Below are 24,077 nucleotides of genomic sequence, written 5' to 3'. Positions count from 1 at the left end.
TCTATCTCCAAAAATAAAAAAAAGAACAAACCAGTAGAGAGAAATATATCAACAAAACATTTAACCAAATTCCTCTTGTATTAGGGACAAACATATAGAAAGTAACGTACACTAATTTACTCTGCATTTTGTAATTACCTCTCACAGCAGTAATTCTTAACATCATGGAAACTCTCCCCACAATAAGCAAACACCATCAATATTTTGCACATAATTTTATAGGTTCTTGGGCCTCCAAAAGTGTATTCATGGACTCCATTTTCAAAAATGCTAACATGAGAAATTGACCCATTTTCTCATGTACATCCTAGAAATGCCACCTTCTCATAATCTTCAACTTATTTTATAAGCCAATCAATGTTACCAGTTAAAAACTACCTAGAATACTAATGAACAAAAACACATCCAGTTTGAAAATATTTTATTAAACATTTTTGGACATTGTTTCCTACCTCTCAAGAATAAAAAATGCATTTCAATTAAAAGAAATCTATACTGAGATCATTTTCCTTTATGTGAAGACATATGAATGAAATGTACATGAATATTTAAAAGCAAAATATTTCACTGCCAAAACTTTAAATATCTCAAGAGCACAACAAATTTTAAACACACCTAAAGATCATGTAGCTATTTCAATATTCTGAGGAATGGTGGGTGATTAGCTTATCTAAGGCTTAGGATTTGTTTCCATGCTTGTTTCTTGAGCTTCTTCTACCTCTGAGAGCTTTTCATCATCTGTAATTGAGAAAGAAACATAAAGTTTAGTTGAATTTGCCTAAATTTTATGTTTAATGAAGACATAAAAATATGTTTAGCCTTTATTAGTTAATATATTTAAAGCAAAGATAGCAAAATGGCAGCCTAAGAATGTGGTCCATGTAAGTATTCGGTTTTAAAAGTGACACAAGAAAAAAAAATGCGGTTTTGGTTGTTGTTATAAGTTGAATCAAAATTTTAAATCTGTGTGATAGATTTCACTACAAAAAAAGTCTAGATCTTAGGCTTTTCTTGAAAACAGTCAGCATATCAGGTAACACACAGAAATTTCTGATTGTCTACAGTCAATACAAAGAGCAAGTCTCCAGTTCCCCAAAGCACCCATCATTCACTGGATGTGCAAATGTTCTTATGTACTTCTTATCACCTGCCTGGGTCCTCAGCATTACTTTAGAGTAATAAACTATTATAAACCAAGAATAATTCCAAATCTATCATTCTTGAATGTTTCTTAATTTAAACCAGTAGGTATGTATTTAAATCACGTACTACTACAAAATAAGAATTTTCTACATATATTCAGAAAATTGAACATGAGTGCTTTTTCTAATGTCATCCAGCTATACTCTTGTTCAGAAATTGATGGTTTCTCCTCTCTCCGAGATGTGTATTCTAAAAGGCCTACCTGGATATGAGGGCAATCTGGCTGCGACATCTGTCACCCCATTGATCACCTGGGTTGATTTGGTTGATCTGGCTGGCTAGGTGGGTGTCTCCTTCCTCCCTCACTACTCCATGTGCCTCCCTCCTGAAGCTGCGGGCTCAGTCGAAGAGGACGACCTTCCCCAATACAGGAGGACCATACAGGAGGACCATTCTTTAGTCAAGGGTATACAACTAGCTGCGCTTCCCTGCTAGAACCACCAAACAAGCTCCCAAAGGAATGAATCATTTAAAAATCTTCATACACATTCATTTTGAGTGATTTCTACTTACTTTCCAGTGTTTGCTGAAGTTCATGGATGGTACTAAGAAGAACGTGAAACTGTTTCCGTCTCAACTCCAGCTATGTTAACAAAAAAAAAAATTATACAAATTGATCTATAAACATATAGACATCACAAAGGCTAACACATATATGTAAATACCTTATCTTCAACGCTTTCTTTAATATGTGAGAGATGCTCTAATTCTTTCCCCAGAGCCTCTAGTTCCCTGGAAAAAACAAACAGTGTTATATTTTGCTAATTGGGGGAAGAGAATTTATAATTAACATCTAACTTTTTAGTAACTAAATAGAATTTTAAACATAAAAAAAGGATAAAGAGTTATAACACTCCATTATGGTAAGACTTTTAAAGCTGAGAATGATTTCTTATTTAACTTCTAAATTTACACGTATTTTCATTAAAATAACATTTTTAGATAAATTTTTAAAGCATAGGAAAATATAGATAATACAATAACAAGACCCCCAAATTTTGTCATACTGAACTTTAAGAATTTTTTTTTTTTTTTTGTAAAAGAAATAAAACATTGCCAATTAACTTGAAATGCTCTTTTTGAACCTTACCCCAAGTCCTTTATCTCAGGCTTTTTTCCTCCTCTACCTTCCACTCAGGCAACCCTTATATCATTTCTATCTTTTTTTAAGGCAAATATTTGCATCCCTGAATAATATAGAGTACTAGTATATAATATTTTAGGAAGGGTTCTAACTTTTACAAACGATTATTATTCTCTATGTAATTCAGAAACTTGGAAATAATTTAAAATTCATTGTCTTTTTTCCCCACTGATTATGTTTTGAGATGTGTGTTTAAAACTGCATATCTAGTTTATTCTAACTGCTATTTAGTATTCTACTATATGAATAAATATGAATAAATCATGTTTTGTTTATCCATTTTCCTATGATGCATATGATATGCATTTATTTTAGACCTAAAATATAGGCAGTAAGGTGAGAGGAAGAAAAAATCTAATCAAGTATTATTAGAATATATAATATTGAAGATCTGATCCCTCCTTTTCAAACATATTATGTATTTCTGTAAAAATGAAATGCATAGGCTAGTATTTGAACATAGACTAGTATAAATGTTAGTTCCTTTCAAAGTAAATCTCTACACTTACTTTAATGTCTCATGCCTGTCTGGATGATGCTGGATCACTTTTGCCAAAGCATCATATTCTGAAAGACAAAAAAATATTTTCCAAACTAAGGTTTTATTGAACCTGGATTATCAAAAAAAAATGTGTAATATCACAAATCTCTCCTAATCAGTTTCCTAGTACATCAAGAAATTAAAACATTGAAAGATGCAAAGAGTATTGCCAGCTTTACTTGATTCAGCTATAATTGTAATGGTATGTGACATCAAAAGTGTTTCAAACAGGGACTTTAGCTCCCAAATCAGTTTCTCCATGTATATGTCCTGGACAGAATATAAGAGGTCAGCATAAGCATAAATGAACTGAAGTCATTATTGATCATCAAGTATACTGATTCTGAAAATGTCTTATTCATTATCTGCCCAGAAAAAAAAAATCAGTGAAGTAAATATATCCTACCATCAATTTCAGATATTAGTCAACAGCAAATTACACTTCTCATTAACTCTAAAGATAAAGATTTCAGAAACTTAAATAATTTAAAATTTAGGTCCTTGTTTCTGCTCCACTAAGACCTCCAAGATAAGTCATGTAACTCCTTGTTAAACTTTCTTATGAAATGATCAATGTCAGGATTCACTTAAACCCCTCATTAACCAACAAAACACTGTTTATAAAATATTTTTAAATTACTTTAGAACTGATAATAATTACTAACAAGTTGGTATATCTTGCTGTAAATTGGCCATTGAAACTTATTTTAGACTAAATGCAAAAAACCAACTTTTAAAAATATGGAATTGAACTTCATCTTAATTAGCTCATTAAAAGGTGAAGTTCTTTGTTTTAGAACTCAGCATATTAATTCAATAATAGTGTGATTTTTTTTTAAATAAAAAAATTTGGATTACAAAATAATATATGCTCAGTGTAAAATGATATAAAACAAACAAAAAACAAAAAAAAGGAACGTAAGCTATAAAAACCCACAACCCCAAAATCACCATTAACATTTTCTATTTCCTTCTAGTTTTTCATATGTATGTCACAGTTGTGATTACACATTATGTTTTTTATTTTTATTTTTCTCCAATTTACAACATAGGAGGAGCAATGCCTCTGCCATTAAAAATTATTTTGAATTAGTTTTTACAAACTGTGTATGGACATATCCTAATTTAAAAATAAGAGATTAGAATGAAATGAAACATTAACCTTCTTATTAGATATTGAAGCAGCCTATAAATGTTTGTTTGCTTTGTACTTAATAAAAACTCATTGGGTTTAAATTCTTTTTCTTTTTTTTGAAAGTAGTTCCATTAAACAAACAAAAAAACAAAACCCTAAATCTAGTGTGTTTATTATGTAAGTCTTCTCTGCCAATTAACCATAACATTATTTAGGCAGCAGAGTCTGAAGATAGTAAAAAATTAATACTTAAGAAATACTTGGATTGAAAAAAAGAAAGAAAAATACTAATCAATACAATCCAACAAAAACATTTTTTTCAGTATACCCTTCCTTCTTCCTTATCTTAAAGAATAATATAGTTTTACAGAATTAAATGTAGTTCCTAATTCTTTATTGTAATTCAGATTAATTCTGGCCACAGGTTTTACCTCATAACATTAAAAACTGCATGAAAATACCAGTCGGTAATAAAGTATTTGCACACTAAATCCCTCAAAACCCTTACCTTGGCGATTTTTTCGTATTCGTTTTGCTTGAAGAATTTGCTTTTTGCACTCAGCAATTTTTTCATGTGCTCCAGCAATGCTGCATTCTATATAAAAAGGTTTTTAAAGATAGTTATAACAACATCTATAATCTCCATCCATTTTCAGTTTTAAAACACGTTTCTAAATTGAAGTTTCACTGCTAACAAAATAGACACTGGCATTTAAAAAAATGGCCGTAACCCAAAATACTGTATCATATCAAAATATACATTTTTGTAGTTAACATTTACTATATTCTTTCCATTAACATTGTCATTGTTGTTATCCTTTACCATTGACCAAAGAAAACTGTTAGCAGGTATTGTTCCTTTTAGACCATTAAACATAAAATTACAGATAGAAACATTAATTACTTTAAGTTTCTTTACCTATTTCTTTGTAAATTTTTTCATAATTTTCCATTTCTCTTAGATTCATGTCATATACCAACAAAGTTTTGCCCATTGAAAATTCACATTGAGACAGTGTGCTCAGCATGCGTTGGTACTGGCTGTATCTGATGAAAAAGAGACAAAATCAGAATAAAGATGTTTGTGGGTTGCCAAAGTTGAGCTATTATAATGCAGCCAACGATGTGCTACTTAAATCATACCAAATTCTAAGAGAATCATTTGCTTTATTTAAAACAATATAGAGTATCTGTCCCTTATGTTTTTTCTCTCCAAATGCGGTACACCTAAATTTTTAAACTGCTTTAGTTACAAATGCAAAGATGGGACTGTTGTTTGCATCAATACAGGCTTAATTCAAACAATTATCTGAATTTTGTTTAAAACACTTTCAAAATTATTTTGATTAAGATGGCTTATGTTCACAATTCTGTTCTCACAATTTTTTCACTCTATGCAATTATTTATTTATGTGGAAAGCCAGTTCAAATGAGAAAAAACTTTCTATGTTAAAAAAATTATTAAGAATATATATACACACATATTGTAGCAACTTTTAATTGTCAACAAAGGAGAAAATTTCTTTAGATATTTTACCTTATCAAAGATTTACCTGCTAAAAGGAATCAAATTAATGAGCCTGAATTTAGTATTTCTTCTTACCACTCTGCCTTCTGCACATTTTAATAAACATAAGGGAGGCCTCTGAAGAGAAAGCCAGAAAAATCTACTCTTGATTAATCACGAGTTGATTCCACGGGACATTTAAGGTGAGTGAAAATTTGAAATATTAACACAATCTTAATATATGATCTAAAATCACATCAGGACATTGGTATTGAAACAACAGTGAAATGAAATACCCTTCTTCCTGGGATCCAGAGTTGCACCATTTAATGAAACTCTTTACCAGCAGATTTATTCTCCGATCATCTCCAGCACCATCTCCATCAATTAGGAGACGTTTCCTTATGACTTCATCTAGATGAAAGAAGGGTAACGTGAATTAAAATGACCATCTGGTTCTTGGTAACTTTCAAGCACAAAATAACTTCATTCAAAAGAAAATTCCTGAAATGTAAATATGCCTAATGCCAATGAACTGTACATTTAAACATAGCTAGCTAAAATGGCAAATTTTGTTATGTATATTTCACACAATAAAAATATTTATATATTAAAGAAAAAAGAAACACTACTACGCATCTATTGTATGTCAGGCACTATTCTAGGGGTTGGAGTTATAGCAGTGAAAAGCCTTGTCCTCACAGAGTTGGCATTCTACTGGGTGGTAGAGTAGAAGTAATTTTCAGTGCAATGAAGGAAATAAGCCAGTAATTCTGACAACAGTTTTTGAAAAAAACCTGTCCAGACAGATTTAAGTCTGGAATGTTCACGTCCCTGGCTAGTGGGAGGCACTGGTAAGAGGAATAGAAAGAAAAGATTTAAAAGATGTAGTAGCAGAACAGGAAAAGAGAATAAGATGGGTCACAGAAAAAGGAATGGATTCGTTAAATAAAAGTATAATTTAGTTATCCTATGTGTAATATTTCTTCCCCATTTGAAATTTTTTTTAACAAGACTGTCTCCCCTATTCCCCCAGAGAAAAAGGAACAGAAAAGCAATGCAGATGATGATGATGAGTAACAAGTGGCGTCTCAGCCTGCCTGCCTGGCAGTCCTGAGCTTGTGTTCTTACCTGGACAAAATAATGCCAGATCATAACAGAAGAAAGGCAAATTAAAATTGTAACAAAATATCATTTTTCATCTATCAGATTGGCAAAAATCAAAAGATCTGATAACCCATAATTCCAATTCTAAAAATGCATCCTATAGATATATAGGTACCCATGCACAGACATAAAGGGATGTTCCTAGTGGTGGTGTTTATAGCAAAAAGATTGTAAATCTAAACATTCACAAGTAAGGTGAATTAGGAAATATTAATATAATGTAATAGTATGTAGCCAGAAGAGTGCAGCGTATATACTGATGCCAGAAAAATATCCTTAGATGTGTTAAGTAAAAAAACAAAACAGGTGCAGAGAACCACATACGGTATGCTCCCTCATGTGTGTGCACATCACAAGTGTATGTGTCCATTCGGAGAATATCTTTGGAAGGATCCACAGGAAATTGGTAATAGTGGTTATTTCTGGCAAGAGGGACTACAGATAGAGATGGGAAAAGATGTAATTTTCCTTCATGCCTTTGTAGAATTTTTGGGGTGTTTTGTTTTGTTTTACCACGTGCATGCATTATTTTTTTAAAATAAATTTTAAAGTGTGAATAATTCCTGGAAAGCCTGCATGATGAATCAACAGCAAAATCTTTAAACAATAGTTCCTGTGTGGGGGCAGAAGTATTTCTGAGTGCAGGTGCAATGGAGATAAACTTTGGAAGGCAGATGGGTCCAGTTTTAAAATATATTCTGTGATAACATCAGATAAACATTTTCAGAATTGGGTTTGGTTCTCAGAGTCAAGGCTTTGACATACTGCTCAAGTAACAGATTCATCAGGTGTTTTTGTTTTATATTTTAAAAATGCAAACTAATGCTTTCAGTTTTTAGCCACCAACATTATTTGAAGAGACTGAGACAAATGAAACAGTCTTTGTTTTTGAAGAGATTAAAATGAAGAAAATAAATTGATTTTTTTTACTATAAATGTTTTAACTTTATTAAAATAAAAGGAAACATCTAGTGAGTGAGGCAATCTGTTGGCATTGATGCTATCCAATTCTTTTGCTAGTCTTGTTATTTCTGCTCAAGTCCCCAAGAAATCCCATCTTCTTCCCAGACACCCAGGCCTCCTACTTTATTGAGGACTGGGAATTTCAAACGTAAATGCATTCAGGGAATAGGCAAATAACATCTGAGGGAAACTGGGGAGTGAATGCGTTGACTGAGAGAGAAGCCATTACTAGAACTGATTTTTCAAGAGATTTTTAAAGTTTGATGCTATGGTATGCATGTCTCCCCCAAAACACAAGTTGAAATTTAATTGCCATTGTGATGACCTGAATAGACATTTCTCAAAAGAAGATAATACAAATGACCAACAGGAATATGAAAAAATGCTCAATATCACTAATCAAGGACATGAAAATCAAAGTCACAATGAGATACCACCTCACCACAGTGAAAGAATGGCTATTATCTTAAAGATAACAAGTGTTGGAAAGGACTTGAAGAAAGGTGAACCCTCATACACTGTGGGTAGGAATGCAAATTTGTACAGCCATTGTGAAAAACTGTATGGAAGCTCCTCAAAAAGTTAAAAATAGAACTACCATATGATTCAGCAATCCTACTACTGGGTATATATCCAAAACAAAATCAGTATGTCAAAGAGACATTTGCACTCCCACATTTATAGTACCACTATTCACCATAGCCAAGATAGGGAATCAATCTAAGTGTCTACCAAGGGATAAATGGATAAAGAAAATGTGGTATATACGTACAAACAATGGAATACTATTCAGCCATATGAAAGATGGAAATTCTGTCATTTTTGACAACATGGATGAATCTGGAGGATATTATATTAAGTGATAAGCCAGGCACAGAAAGAAAAGTACTGCATGATCTCACTTGTATGTAGAATCCAAAAAAGTTGATCTTGTAGAAGTAGAGAGTATAATAGTGGGTAACAGAGCCTGGGGTAGGTAGAGAGGGGGGAGATGGGGGGATACTGGTCGAAGGATACATAATTACAGTTAGATAGGAGGACTAAGTTTCAAGACATATATTGTACAGCAAGATGACTATAGTTAATGATGATACATTGTATTCTTGAGAAAAGTAAAGTGAGGGGATGTTACTGTGTTTTCACCACAAAAATGTGAGGTAATGCATTTGTTAATTAGCTAATCATTCCCCAATGTATATTTATTTATGGAAAATCATGTTGTATGTGATAAAAACATAAAATGTTATCTGTGAAATTAAAATACATACATAAAAAAAGGAAGAAATCTACTGCCATTGTGATAGTATTAAGAGGTAGATCCACTAAGAGGTGATTAGGTCATGAGGGCTTTGCCCTCAAGGATGGATTAATGTGGTTATTATGGAAGTGGATTAGCTATCCTGGGAGTGGGCTCCTGATACAAAGATGAGTTTGGCTCCATTTCCTCTGTCTCACACGCTCTCTTACCACGTGATACCTCCTGCCATGTTATGACCCAGCAGGACGGCACTCACCAGATGTGGCCCCTTGATAAACTCCACAGCCTCCAGACTATGAGTTGAATAAACTTCTGCTGTTTATAAATTATGGAAGCAGCTTCGGAACAGGGTAATGAGTAGTGTGTCTGGAAGACTTTTGAAGTGAGTGCTGGAAATAGGTTGTATTGCTGTGAATGGAGCATTAAGGGCAATTCTGGTGAGGGCTCAGAGGACTCCAGAACTATGTAGAGTCTAAATCTTCTTAGGGATTACTTAACTGGATGTGATCAGAATGTTGGTAGACATATATGGACAGTAAAGTACATCCTGACGAGGTCTCAGATGGAAATGAGGAACAAGGTATAGAATTAGGTATAGAACAAGGTATAGAATTTGGAAGTTACAAATACTTATTTACAAAAGTCACAAAATCCTACCAAAGTTAAGCCAGAATTATAATGGCCATTATATGGAATGCTCCAGATGAGAAAGACTGTTCATCTAAGAAGTACACTAGAACCCCAAGCCTCCCGAATTAGGCAGAGAGAACGGGAGTTTTATTGGCATTCAGAAGCCTCAAAGAGACAACATGATTCTAAAATCACCTTTTAAAAAGATTCACTGCAAAGAGCTAATGAAAATGCAAGATATCGCTCATACCAAGACAGTAAAACTCAGGTAACTCTTACGACTCCCTTCTATCTTACTTTGCCTGAATATTCACAGTCTACCAACTCTGTCTGAATTGACTTTCTTCCCTGAAAAAACAGTTAAACAGTTTCTTTATAAGAGAATCACCTGAAAATTCAGGGATAATCCCCGAGTGACTTACAATCCCCTGGACAAAAATGGACTTCAGGGCCATATTTTTAAATTTTCCTAAACCTAGAGAAAAGCTTTAAAAGTTTTTTGAAGAATTCAGGGTCTTAATTATAACTTATGGCCTGGGATAACTGACCTCTGTCAACGAATACACATGTTGGTGAGACCCAGGTAGGCCCAGAATGAATAAAAGAGGCAGAATGGTATTCTTCTAAGAATGGTAACAAGGACCCCACAAGCTCCACCGGGTCTGCTTATGGGACAGACAAAGCTCAAAATATTGCAAAAGACCTTTTCAAAGCCATTCCCAAGGTGTTTCATCTCCATGACAACAACCTGAATATTTAGGTCTGTCCCAGGGCACTTTCCCAAATAAGCAACCCCTAAAACAGGAGTTTCCAAAAACGTATTGCCATTTGTGCAAACAATCATGACACCGGATAAAAGACTGCCCGAAAAGACTTCGAGGAAAGCCCCTAAAAACAGGATACCCACCCTCTGATTATAATCTCCATGTTAACCATCAGGACTGGTGGGCCTCTGAGGGAAGTTCCAGTAAGTTTCTACTGGTTATTCTTTGCCCTATTCCTTAAAGGGCTCCAACAAGAGGTTGATAAACTAATTAAGAAACAAGCTAAATTGAAAAGACTGTCTATGGAACTAAGGTCTCCAAAATACAACTTTCTGACATTTACCTAGCTATTTTGAAACTCTCTATAAAAGAAAATTACATCTATAAAGGAAATCTCTCTTTGTAAGATTGTCTACCTCTCTGCGTCTAAACCACCAGAAATTTTTACGATGGGAAAGATGCTAAAAGTTTACAAAACCAACTTTACCTTTGTTTGAGGAGCTTATCCCATCCATCTTGTCTTAACCGGGCCTCCACCTATGTCTTTCTTTGTTCCAGCAAATAACAGTGTTTAGATCTAAGTTCTGTAAATTGTCTACCTTATTTCATGTGGGAGCCATCCCTTTGGAAGTGCAAATTTAGGGTTGCCTGGCTACCAACTATTTAGAGCAATAGAACAAGTAATCAGAAGATTGATTGATAGTCAAAGGAAGGAGAATAACTATTTGAAAACTGGCAAATGAAGCTATAAGATCTGCTACTGCCTGGGTGTCTGTATGTCTATATGTATATGTGTTATGTGTGATATTTCTCTATTAATTAGAGAGAGCTCTAATTAATTCGCTTAAAGAAAAAAGTGCTTAAATCAAATGCTTTATCAAAAAATTAGAACCTAACTCAAATGCCTTTTAGTTCACTTGAGTTGGAGAAATCTTTGGTAAATAATATGTACTCATTAATAAGTGGGAGCTAAACGATGGATACACACAGGCACAAAGAGACATAGAGGACACTGGAAACCATAAGAATGCGGAAGCGTGGGAGGGACAGTGAAAGATAAAAACTTACCTATTGGGTACAATGAATACTATTCTGGTAACAGGCACACCAAAAGCCCTGATTTAAGGATTATACAAGATATCCATGTAACAAAAACATTTGTACCCCCTTAATATTTTGAAATAAATAAATAATCTTGGGTAAATAAGATTAGTTTAATATTGTTGGTTTAATGAAAACAGTTGTGTCTTTTGATGAGCAAAATACTCACATATATATAAAACTTTAGGATTCTTGCTTAGGTGACAACTGCCTAACATTTGCATGCTGGAAAAAACGGTCAACAGGAAAATAATTTGAGATAATGGCTAGTTTTATTCAATGTCTCATTAAATTTTCAGAAATTATTCAAACATCATTGTTAAAATTAGGTAAATTAAGTAAATATAAATGGCATAAATATTTATAAATGAATTTTTTATGATGTCAAAAAAAAATATTTTTGGAACTTAAAACCTGAAAGTGAAATTAAGTAATAGATACTCATTAAATGTTCAGGTCCTTAAGTAAGTTAAAATACTAAAGCATTTATTATTACGCATAAGCTTAAAATTTATATCTTTGGCATCTTATTTTATTAATATGTGAATAGAGAAGCTAAATATATTTGGATATCTTAGTAAACACAGAAACAATTGTTCTGTGAAGAAGTACATATTTCTAGAAATCATAAATTATATTCATAGAATGTTGGTATTGTTCAAATTGCTTAATAGGTTTGCACAAAAAATTAAGGTTACTGAGTATAAACTTCTAACATATGTAATTAAAACTACTAGAAAAGAAAACAATTTTGTATGCAAAGTATATGAGGAAAGTAAGATGTGGTTTTGGTGTTGAAAACTGTAAAAAGACAAGAGGATATATTTTTTGTTAAAAAAGAGCAATTTCACCTCATTCAGAGGTTATTTGAAGGTTGTTTCAACATATGGATTTAAGAAGGAAACAGAAACAAGGCAGGAAGGAACTATTAAGTAGGAAAGATGAAAAAAAAAAAGTTGTAAGCATGAGGATGTGTTTTTGGTAAAGAAAGATGAAAAGGACGAGTAATTTTTTCCTTTGCGTGAGAGAGAACTTTGTGGTCAAAATGATATGGGGAAAAGGAAAGTCAATTTTCATCCTAAGGTAGAATGCCAGTATAAAAAAAGGAAGTAAAAGACAAAACTGAAGGTTTAAGCAAACTGTAAGTTTGTGGAAGATTAATCTCATGAAAGAAATTTTACGTGTGATCAAGTTAGCTAAAATTAAAAGGGAATTATTTACAAGTTTTTCTAAAATCTGTGCACTAGTATCAAAAGTACACTGATGCAAGGCTGGATTTGGGCCCTTGTCTTGGAACAAAAGGGATCTCTCAGAGCATTGGTCTATAAATAACACACTGCCTTTGACCCAACAATCCCAGATATACCTGCATATATGCAATATGAACACTGGAACATTATAATAAAATATTGGAAACAACCTGAATGTCCATCAACAGGGGACTAATTACACAAATTACGGTACAAGAACATGATGGAATATTATCAAGCCATAAAAAAGAATAAGAAAGTGCTCTATGTACTGACACAGAGTGATTACTTAAGATAACTTGTTAAAGAAGCAAGGAGAAGAGCAGTATATATGATATGCTCCCTTTCATATAAACATGGGGGGAAATAAGAACATATATTTATATGTGCTCATATTTGCATAGGTACCCTGGAAGGATATACAAGAAACTAATAAAAAGTTTTATACCAAGGGAAGAGAAAGTATAAGTCAGGTAGATGGGGGATAGGATGGAAGATGGTAGAATATCTTTTGATATTATTTGATTTTTGGACCACAGGAGTACTCAAAATCTGTTAGCTGTTGTTGTTTGAAAAAGAAAGAAAGCTCAAGTCTTTTCCTTTCCCCAACCCCAGGCAGGGAGAAAGCTGTAAGCTCTAGCAGAGGTGGGGCAATGAAAGGCTGGATCTGGAGCACTGGTACACTAGAACACCAGGGAGGCTGGATGAATGAAGACAAATAGCAAAGACTAAAGATACAAAGCCAGTTAGAGGTCAGATGGTAGGAGTCTGGACTAATAAATACCATACTAGTAAATGCAAACCTTGCCAGTAGGCAACTGGGAGTTGATAAAGATTCATGGACCGAACTTTTTAGGAGAGTCAAACTCAAGGCAATGTACAAAATAGACCGTAAGTGGGAAACTACAGAGGCAGGAGGCTAGTTAGAAGGCTACCAAAGCACATGCAGGTAGGACCTAAAATGGCCTGAACTGAAAAGAGGGGAAATTAAAATCACAGGTCCTGGAAGGCAGGTTAGAACTGAACAGAGACTTGGTTAGGAAAAGGCAGGGGCCAATACCAACATTGGGCGGGCATGAGTGGGAGCACAGCAGATTCCCTGTCCAGGCATTCACAGGCTCTCTTTCCACTTCAGCCCTATCCCTCTTCAGTCTAAGTACACCTCCTTACAGCCCATACCCTGGGCCAGAAATCAAAACCTAGAGCCAATGTTTTGGTTAGCCCACTCATGTTTACTTTGTGTGTGCATGAGTGTATATGCACATTAGAGCAACATTTTATCTCATCTGTAAAATGGGAACAATGCTATCTACTTTGCAGGACTGTTGTGAAAATTTATAGAAATAAAATTATAGAAGGAATGCAATACGGGGAAAACAAACAATTTATTATCCTTATCTTTATGTTAAATTTAATCCACAACTGGTATCATCGTAGAAATGTTAAAGAGTAAATGTTGAAGATTTATCTATGGATGTATCTATGTAGATACATTTATAGACACAAAATTTTCCCCAGCTATGATTCCTCACAAATTTGCTTCTGTCTCAAACTTATTGCAAGGTCACAATATTTCTATCTTAAACAGTGTGTAGACAGTTGCTGCCAAGAAAACTCCCTGTGGCTAAGAATTACTGAAATAAGGCCAGGTATGGTGGCTCATGCCTATAATCCTAACACTTTGGGAGGCTGAGGTGAGAGGATCACTTGAGGCCAGGAGTTAGAGACCAGCCTAGGCAACATAGGGAGACCTCATCTCTACAAAAAAATAACAAAAAATCAGCTAGGTATGATGACATGCAGCTGTAGTCCCAGCTACTCAGGAGGCTGAGGCAGGAGGATCACTTGAGCCCAGGAATTCAAGGTTGCAGTGAGCTATGATCATACCACTGCACTCTAGCCTAGGAGACAGAGTGAGCCCCTGTCTCTTAAAATAAACAAATAAACAAGAAAATGAATAAATATTAATTTAAAAATAATTACTGAAGTAACATATGTAAAGTGGAGAGCACAGCTCCAACAGCAACACAATAAAAATGTATGTTCCCAGTTTGAGAACAGTCTCTGTTCTTTTTAAATTTAAAGATGGCCTGCTGCTGACTGTTTCTAACACATGTGGAATGAGCATTATTATTTTTAATGACAACTTAGCAATTAGCTCCACACTGAACACATCTAGAACATGTTTTGTTTACTATACAAACATACTTCATAAACTATCATGCTTGAAGCCCTCTGTAAGCACTCTGAATGTTTATATTAATAATTCAGGCAAGTCTTGGTCCCTCCTATAAGAACATTAAAAATGCCTTAGAAACTATTTTATCGATGTTATCAACAATACTTATTCCTTAGCTGTCATGATCACTTTCTTTACTGATTATAAGGATCAACATCATCTGGAAAGGACTTTTAAACAAAAATACTTAACACTGGCCCTTAGGATCATGGTTTTCCACCTGGTTTTAGTATTGTAGGAAAAGTGCTGGGTAACACTATGCATTAGTTCCTGGAAAGACTATGGAGTGTGAATTTAAGTCAGGAAAAGGAGGCAGCAGTTAACTTATATTAATTTATAAGTAATATCACCACTAATGGCTAGTGTATATTGTACAACAGGCAGGGGCATGAGAAATATTTTTGCTTATCAAAATTCCCCATATCCAGTATGCCTAACTGAAATGTTAACCACCAAAGACATAAAATTCAGGATTGGTTTAACAGTAGACTATTACCACAATTATAGAACTTATGATTTCCTATTGTATTCAGTTATATGTTGTACCATAATTATGCATACAAAATATGTCCCTTAAAACCACTTTAAAATCAGTTATGATATGATTATGCTGAAAAGTAAACATTTACTTGCAAAATTGAGATGTATTTTAGACCCCTTCTTGTTTCATATGCCAACATATACCCAGGAGAAATACAAAATTACTTAAGACACTAAATAAGCTTCAAAAGTCCTTTCAAGGGGTTAGAGATGCAGGAAGAATAAACAGAAAGTCAGAAAGAAATTACTTCTTTACAGTCAATAGATCAACTCTCCCAGGCATTTGGTCAGATAATAAAGCCATTTTAGCTATGCTCTCATTTAATTGTGAAAAGGATAATTTCTCATAAACCCAGACTAATACTCTTTTCAACCCACAATTGTTATTCCCCTACAGTTGCTATTAAAACCTTGATTACAAAACATCTTGGAGCAAATATTCAACAAAAGGAAAGAGGAAAACAATTTGAAAGATAATGGTGGGCCAACTCCCAGCACTGCTTTAGTGACAAGTCAAGGCTTGACAACAGCCTCACTGTTATGTAACTTCCTCCTAGGGCTAAATTTCCGGTAAGGTCAAATATGTATTCCTTTGAGAGTGGGCTACAATCTCACCTGCGGTTAGGAACTAGTTATCTTGTGATCTACCAGTGGAATTAGCATTTCCTTTCTAAGTGCTGTTTAGCAAAAAGTTCTGCAGGTATGACAGCCCAGGAACGGATTTTTTTTTGGCCTATACACTCTAGATCAAATTGAAAACCACAGGAAAGGATAACAATTTGAGACAGGATTATAGTAGAAAAAAACAGCTGGCTACTAGAACAATTTAGCAATACGTATTAAACTTTAAAACACATATTCCTTTTGACCTGTCTTTTAGAAATTATTCCCACAAGTATACAAAAAGATTGCAAATATCTCCACTGTAACACTATTTAGTTACAGAAATTTCGGTGTTATGGAAAACTGATCTCTTTTTCCATACAAAGTGGATGAAAAAATCAAAGGAACAAAAATATGAAAAAAAGAAAATAAAAAAGATAAATTAAAAAAAAAGAGTAAAAAACTGAAAATAAACTAAGTGTCAACAGGGGATTAGTTTAAAAAATTAATAGATTATGACACATTGATACAAAAGAATGAGATAGATCTATATTCAAAAGAGCTCCATGATACATCATTAAATACAGAAGTATATATATCATATGTACTTAATGGTATTAAATTGACAAGTGTGCAAATGTTTGTATAAAATTTTCAATCATATGTACATATTAGCATACTAGTTAACAGACACATAGCACTTAAATATACTAAGTACTGTTCTAGATGCTTTTCACATATAAATACACTTCATCCACACAATAGCCCTATTATTACCTCTATTTTACCAAAAAAGGAACTAAAAGTAACTTGCCCTAAATTAAACATCACAGGAAGTTAGGAGTAGAACTGGAATTCAAACTCAGGAGTGTGGCTCCAGAGAAGGTGCTTTTTACCTTTTATAGGCATTAAAAATCATTCTGGAACCTCCAGGGAGAGGAGAGTATTTTCATTTTGTATATTTCTTCTTGAATTTTCTGACATGTATTACTTTCTTTTCTGAAATATTAATAGAAGTTAACTAGGTAGTCAGCTTAACTGTCATTATGAGGTATTTTTTCTGTATTAAAAATTCTCTATGTTGTTTAACAATGTTATGATCTGATAACAAGAAAAAAAAACTGGCTTGACTTGACCTATTTTAAATTAAGAAGAGGAGAGATTAAGGCCTTGTAAAAACAATGCTCAAGCAGATTCCTGTTACATTTATCATTGGATCACCACACTCCTCATGAGTTATTAAGATGAATTACATATAACCCACTGTGTTAGATTCCTTAAACTAAAATAACACCTGGCCTCTCCTTTCAAGAAACTTAAAATCATTAAAACAATTTTTTTTTTTTTTTTTTTGAGACAGAGTCTCACTTTGTTGCCCGGGCTAGAGTGAGTGCTGTGGCATCAGCCTAGCTCACAGCAACCTCAAACTCCTGGGCTTAAGTGATCCTACTGCCTCAGCCTCCCGAGTAGCTGGGACTACAGGCATGCACCACCATGCCCGGCTAATTTTTTCTATATATATTTTTAGTTGGCCAGATAATTTCTTTCTATTTTTAGTAGAGACCAGATCTTGCTCTTGCTGGTCTCGAACTCCTGACCTCGAGCGACCCACCCACCTTGGCCTCCCAGAGTGCTAGGATTACAGGTGTGAGCCACTGCGTCCGGCCCATTAACACAATTTTTAACATCAACAATATAAGAAGACACATAAAAGGTGGGTGGAAAGAACAATAAATAAGATGATTAGATTCCTCTATGTAAATATCCATCTCTCCTGAGATACTTGGGACCAGTCTAAATAAATTGTTGATGCCAAAGTAAATTACTTAAGTCAAAATTAAATTTAAAAAGAAAAGCAAAAACAGTGTTTAGGTTCTTTGTTTTTCTGTTTGTTCAAACATTTACAGTACGGTGCTGGGGCCATAGAGGATGGAACAAAATGGGCAAATCCACTGGTACTAGTGAAAGAAAAACTAAATTAATCCTGTGCTCACAAATATCTAATCAACATTGGATCAGCAAGTGAAATAGGAATAACAACAGCAGCTAACACTTATATAGCATTTATATACTCCTACTTGGTGACCACACATTCCATTTGTTTCCTTTCATTCTGAAAAGTGTCCTGGTTTGCACAATAAATTAAATGGTCACTCAACTTCCAAGTGCTTTACATATATTATTATACTTCATTCTTGAAACAACTCCATAAAGTATATACTATTATCATCCTTTTACAGATGAGTATTGTCACCTCTGCATTCATAGAAAAATATACAGAATTATATTATTAGAAAGCCAGTACAATTCCATTATTCTGTCATATAGGCATATTAAAAACAATTATTTCAAATTTCAACAAGCATATATCCATGCATTATACTTTTCTAAGTTTTAAAAAAGCTACTGTCAAAACCAACAAGCTCTATTAAAAGGAATGTAGAGCCACATCTCACCCCACTGCCCTTCTCACGTCTCATGTGTTGCTCTGGCATATCAATATATCTACCTAACCTTCTCTGTCCTGCAAAAAGTGCTTCTGAAATGATTTCTATCAGGGTACCAACACTGTTTAACACCCTTTAAATTAATACATACAAAATACAAACTGTTAAGATAGTTTACCAGTGGCAACATCTAAGCTGTTTTTCAATTAGCCAAAATGCTAGGGTGGCAACAAGGGAAGTAGAGAGAATGGCTTTGCCACAAACTAGCTGTGTGACTGTAAGTCACTAACTGCCCAGGACCTCCCTTTTTTCATCTATAAAAATAACAGTGCTGGTGATAATATCTACAGTCTACTAGATAAATGGCAATATAGTACCTCTTTCCTTCTGAGTCAGGGCAGTTCCTCAAATTGAGTACAGGAAATAAATGGCTTCTTTTCCAAGATCTGCCAGTCCAGTTGGATATGCAGACCCATATGTAGGGATTATATGAGGGGATAGTGATCCAGGCACCTCAAATCTGTAAGAGGACACTGGCCCTCATCTAAGCTCCAGGGACAGGTACTGGTACTCCTCCCAGTGCTTTTCAGGAGGATGAACGAGATATTAAGGACATTCCCTTCTCACTGTCTTTTCCACTAACATCGCTCTAATTCACACCCACGTCTCTCATTTGGAATACTTTGCGTTGGGCTCCCTGCTTCTGATCTTGCTTTCCTAGAATCCTTTCTTCTACACAGCAACTCAGAATGATCTAAGAGATGAATTGGATAACGAACTCTGCTGCTTAAAATGCCCAGATCGTTTCCAAGTGCCCACAGAAGACAGTCCAGTCTCCTTTCCATGGCCTGCAAGGCTCTTCATGAGCTCCCCTTTACCTCCTTCTGTACCACATGCATCCTGGCCCACCTGGCTCTAGCCCCGGCCCCTAGATCCAGCCCCACTGGCCTTCTTTATCCTCCCCAAAAGGTTGCAGAGGTTTTCACCTCAGGCCTTTGCACTAGTTGTTAACCCCTATATGGAATGCTTTTCTGGGCTCTTCACATGTTTGACCCCAGCGGGTCTCACTTTAAATGTCACTTTACAGAAAGGTCATACCTGATTACCCTATTTTAACCTAATTGTTGGCAGCCCTCCCCTATTACTCTCTGTCATCATTCCATCAAGTTTATTCTCAGAACTTAATTTCAGTACTTAATTACATTCCTTCTCAGAAATTATCTTTTTACTTATTTGATTGTACACTATTGCTGCTCTCCCCCAAGCAGGGGCCAAGGCCCTCCTCTGTCTAGTTTACTGCTATAACCAGCAATCTCACATTGTGCCTAGAAGGTATGCAATAGATACTTGTTGACTGATCACACATACCACTCATTTCAGCTTGATTTTTTCAAAAGCTCAGTTGAGGAAAATCATATTTACAGAGGATTGTCTGAAGAAGCTGTAGTTCGTCTTTTCCTCTATGGAGGAAACAAACAAGCAAAAAAACCTTGATTTGAATTATACCAAACCAGCAGAGCTACCCACTATCCACCTAAACCACATTGTCTATTGGCTTTAGAATGCCTTTCTAAATTGGGATTTAGCCTTCTTTGACCTAGCAAGGGATGTGTTAAGTAGCAGCTTTACGATACTCAATGCTAAAAAGAGATTAAGGATATGACACTGGCTTTTGTTTATAAGGACCCCAAAGATGAACTTTTTCTCTAGAGTTTATATCACAAAAAAACTGCTTGCCCTGGGTATCTCATGGTGCCTTCTCTCACAAACACTAGATGACAAAGTAGACTAGGTTCTGCCTCTTGGCATGGCTGCTAGAGAAACAGGTTACTTACAGCTTAGTTAATTAACATTCTAGACTTTACCTCTTGTTTTTTGAGGATCACCCCCACTTCTGACTTCCCTTTGTTTTTCTTAGTCTCAATGGTCCTTTTGCCCTGTTTTCTCACCCATTTAATTTTTATATTTGCTCGTTATAGTGAGTTCCCTTAAGTGTTTGCTGGCATAAAGCATATAAATAAAGTATTGAGGGCTATAGCAGCAATATGCATAAAATAATATGGTTAGTAAGTCAAGGGTCAACTACTTCTAGGAAAGAGAAGAAGGAATATTTGAGGTATGTCTTGAAGAAAAGGCAAAAAACAACAATCTGCAGATTAAGAGATGGAGAAGGCACAGTCCACATCAAAGGAAAGTGGAAGAGAGATTAGTAAAACAACTCTTATGTTTAATAGTATTTACTGAACATTACTACGCGTTGGGCTCAGTGCAAAGCCCTTCACAACTTTTAGTGCGTTTGAGCCTTAAAATGATGTTCTGAGGTGGATTTTATTATTATTTCCATTTATAAAGAATGAAACCAAGGCTCACAGAGGTTAATTAACCTACACAAGGTCAAAGAGCTTGTAAGTGGCAAGGTGGGGATTCCTGTGGCCTCCAAGCATGTGGAAGGCACTTGGCTGCTATCAGTACTTTTACTAGAACCCATCTTCCCTTCCTATCTCCCATCTGGCAAAACCTATTGCTTCTCTGGACTTCTCCCCATCAACAGATAAGAGAAGTAGCACTAACAGGCACACAGTCAAGTTAGAATCCTGGGATCATTATTAACCTCTCCTCCCACCCCTCCCACTCAGCATCTACTTAATCACTGAAGTCCTGACATTCCACCTCATACATTTCCCTCCTACTGTCCACTTCTCTACATTCTCATCTAGGTAGGAGTCCCCATTATCTCTCACCAGGACCACTGCAGAGAGACAGGATGGGAAATAGTGAACAGCAAGAACTCTGGAGCCAGTCTGCCTGGTTTGGAGTCTAGGCTCTGTAACTTACGTCCTTGGGCAAATTAGCAAATTATTTAACCTCTTTGTGTCCCAGTTTCATCTGTAAATTGGGGTTAATAATTAGACCACTGCCTGATACAAGGTATAAGTACTATATAAATGTTAGCAAGGGAGGAGGGAACTTACTTAGCTCCTCACTTTCCCTTCCCCTCATCATTCTTCACATAGTATAGTGTGTGCTTTTTTTAATGCAAACTGATCACACTACACCAATGTTAAAACCTTTTAATGGCTTTCCATGGCCCTTAGAAATCTCTGGCTCATAACTTTCTAAATTCTAGCCAATACTTGCCAGCTCCGGGTTCTTTGGGGCCTTTGTACAAGTGGTTCCCCATCTGGAACACCAGTCCAAATATATTTATTCTTCAAAAATGGAATTAAGAGTAATTTTTTTCAGGGAGGCTTTCCCATCTCTAGGAATGGATAAACAATCTTTGTTAAAGGTTCCTGCAGTTCCTAACCTTGCATTTCCCTGTGGTAATATTTTCCACCCCTAAAACAAATTATTCAGTGTGCCTTTCCCACCAGACTGCAACTTCAGAGGGGGAAAAGGTCTTGCCTGTTGGTTCTAGGCTGTAATCTATTGAATAAACGAAACTGAAATGAAGGAAAGTTAAAATTCCCCAAGAAGCTTCTGGGTCTTTAATAGCCTCCCACCTCCACTATTCCTTATCAGTCCACAAATTTGGGCCTATCCCTTGTTCTTCTCATTGCCTAGCCCCTTCATGTGCAGGCCCTGCTGGCCCTCAACTCTTCAGAACTGAGCTCCACAGGCATCTACAGTTACTGGTCACCTTCTCCTCATATAGACCCAACACCCCTAGATTTGCCCTTCCCAGATGCCAAAGAACCTCCTTCCTTCCTAACCAGATGCCCTCTAGGCTTTCCCTCCAGTTGCACATCATGCCTGTTCACCCTTCCCCAAAATGTCGCCTTATTTCTGCTCTGTCTGTAGACCAGCCCCCTTACAACTGTCCGCAAACCCAGCTTCTGCTCCCTCTAAATCCATTCCAGCTGACAAACCACCCTCCCCAAGACATTCACACACACCCCCCCCTTTTACTGTCTTGATCTTCCCTAGTGTCATCTTCCCTACGGTAGCTCCTTGCCTCCCATGCATCTCCCAGGTACACTTCCTGATGGCCCTCCGGATACCCCATCCACAGTAGTTCCTTTTAGATGATGTCCCCAGCTCCCTATCCCCACCCACCACCCATTCCTAGTTCAAGGGCTCATTGCAACGCACTCCTTTGTCTGTGGGCCTTTCCGGATCTGCCCAGGGGACCCCTCCAGGTGTCACCCTCCATGCGCTGACATCCCTAGTATTCCAGTCTTGGAACTCCCCGTTTCCAGTTTGTCCTAAGAATCCTGCCCCATGCCTGGAGCTCCCACTTTCTCCCAGCCCTCCACAGGCCCTCCGCTCCCCCAGTTCCATGCTCTCCACCACTTCCTACCCCTCTCGGCTCCTGGGGCCTCACCACATCCTTAGACAAACCCGGACTCCCTGCGGCACCACGCGCCCGCCAGTGCCCCTCTTGCAGCCGTCCCGGCCCCCGCCGTGCGCTCCCGACACACCCTCCCGTGCCCGGCGCGGCCTCTGGGCGAGCGGCCCGGGAGTCCGAGGGGCTCCGAGGGGGGCTCGGGGGAAGCGGCCGGGAAGGCCTGGGGCTCCGGGGAGAAGCTGGAAAGGCTGAAGGGCTCGGGGGAAGCGGCCCGGGAAGCCGAGGGACGCCCAGAAGCGGCCTAGGCGGCCAGGGGTCTCGGGGGAGGCCGGGGGGCCGGGGGGCGGCGAGCGGGCCTCACCGTCAGTCACGGCTCCCATGGCGTGCGCGGCGGCGGCGGCGGCGCAAGCTGAGGCGGCGGTTGGCGGCTGCGGAGGTCAAACTCCCACAATGCAGCCGGGTAAACAGCCATGGAGGAGGAGGCGGCGGCGCCCGCGGCCGCCCGCTCCGACGCCTGAGCCGCGCCGCGCCGCCGCCGCCGCGGGACTCGCGTTCGCCGCGCTCCCCGCGCTCCCCGGGGGCGGCCGCGGCCGGCGCGTGTGGTGGCGAGGCCAGGCGGCCGGCGGCGGCGGCCCCGGCTGCAGTGCGGGCCCCCGCCACCCCCCTAGCTGTCCCCGCCCGGCCCACGCCCAGAGGCCGCCCCGGAGGCCGCCGCCAGGTGAGCTCGCCCGGGCGCTGCCAGGGCTGCGGGGGCGCGGCAGGGGCTGCGGGCCGCCCGGGCTCGGGGCTCCGGCTCCGTCCCAGTAAGGTGACCGGGGCCCCCGCCGACCCATCCGAGCTGACGTTGCCGGGGGGAGAGGGGTGTCGCTCCTTTGCGGGGGGTGGGGAGGGCGACCGGGACGCCGGGACCGGGCTGAACCCGGGAGACGTGGGACTAGGGGCACCCGGGGGGCGCGGCGCGGGGGGTCCCCGCTAAGTTGGCGCCCGGGCGCGCCGGGGCGGGTCTCGAACGCGGGCACTTGCGCGGGGCGCGGCCGGGTATTAAAAAAAAAAAAAAAAAAAAAAAAAAAGGCCCCGGGTTCCAGGTCGCGCGGGTTCCGGCCCCTGTGTCCGCCCCCTTCCTTCCTGGGCTCGGGCGGGTGCAGGGAAAAAGGGTGAAAGAGAAACTTGGCGACCTCCGGGAGGAGTTCGCGGAGCGACCATGAGCGTGTGCCCGTCGTTCTTACCCGACACCCAGTTCCCCCACAGAGCCGGAATTTCGTCAGTGATCATGATGGGGTGCTATTATTTGTTTTTC

General features: G+C 37.8%; 2 protein-coding genes across 7 annotated transcripts in view; one reads left to right on the top strand and one right to left on the bottom strand.

The window, feature by feature from the left end:
• Nucleotides 1-406: 406 nt before the first annotated feature.
• THOC7 (THO complex 7) lies at nucleotides 407-24,077 on the bottom strand. 4 transcript variants are annotated; one of them, XM_045530703.1, is made up of 9 exons: nucleotides 23,142-23,251; nucleotides 19,861-19,952; nucleotides 5,827-5,944; nucleotides 4,943-5,070; nucleotides 4,532-4,618; nucleotides 2,857-2,914; nucleotides 1,869-1,935; nucleotides 1,717-1,786; nucleotides 407-738 (listed from the first exon to the last, which is right to left on the bottom strand). In XM_045530703.1, the coding sequence occupies exons 2-9, from the start codon at nucleotides 19,865-19,867 to the stop codon at nucleotides 671-673; spliced, it is 603 nt and encodes a 200-aa protein (XP_045386659.1). In that variant the 5' UTR covers nucleotides 19,868-19,952; nucleotides 23,142-23,251; the 3' UTR covers nucleotides 407-670. The 4 variants fall into 4 exon arrangements, with proteins under 4 accessions (XP_045386659.1, XP_045386656.1, XP_045386657.1 ...); XM_045530700.1 differs by lacking the exons at nucleotides 19,861-19,952; nucleotides 23,142-23,251 and adding an exon at nucleotides 24,007-24,077; XM_045530701.1 differs by lacking the exon at nucleotides 19,861-19,952 and having other exon boundaries at nucleotides 23,142-23,278.
• ATXN7 (ataxin 7) overlaps nucleotides 23,228-24,077 on the top strand; it is a 130,713-nt gene continuing 129,863 nt past the window's right edge. For 2 of the 3 annotated variants that reach the window (XM_045530693.1, XM_045530699.1), the window contains exon 1: nucleotides 23,861-24,040. The gene's annotated coding sequence lies outside the window, so the exon portion shown is untranslated. Of the gene's footprint in view, nucleotides 23,499-23,860; nucleotides 24,041-24,077 lie in introns of those variants that run through there. The other variant, XM_045530694.1, reaches the window with a different exon arrangement.

Source organism: Lemur catta, chromosome 18 (genome assembly GCF_020740605.2).
Source record: "Lemur catta isolate mLemCat1 chromosome 18, mLemCat1.pri, whole genome shotgun sequence".
NCBI classification, from domain to species: Eukaryota; Metazoa; Chordata; class Mammalia; order Primates; family Lemuridae; genus Lemur; species Lemur catta.
The sequence above is the reverse complement of the archived record's forward strand: the minus strand, read 5'-3'. Positions and strand labels throughout refer to the sequence as shown.

Excerpts from the sequence above, each read along its gene's own strand:
- THOC7 (XM_045530700.1), bottom strand. The coding sequence starts at position 24,052 with ATGATCACTGACGAAATTCCGGCTCTGTGGGGGAACTGGGTGTCGG. Across the intron at positions 4,619-4,942 it reads AAAAATTTACAAAGAAATAG|AATGCAGCATTGCTGGAGCA; the intron begins GTAAAGAAACTT and ends CTTTTTATATAG. Across the intron at positions 2,915-4,531 it reads AATACGAAAAAATCGCCAAG|AATATGATGCTTTGGCAAAA; the intron begins GTAAGGGTTTTG and ends TTTGTCTTTCAG.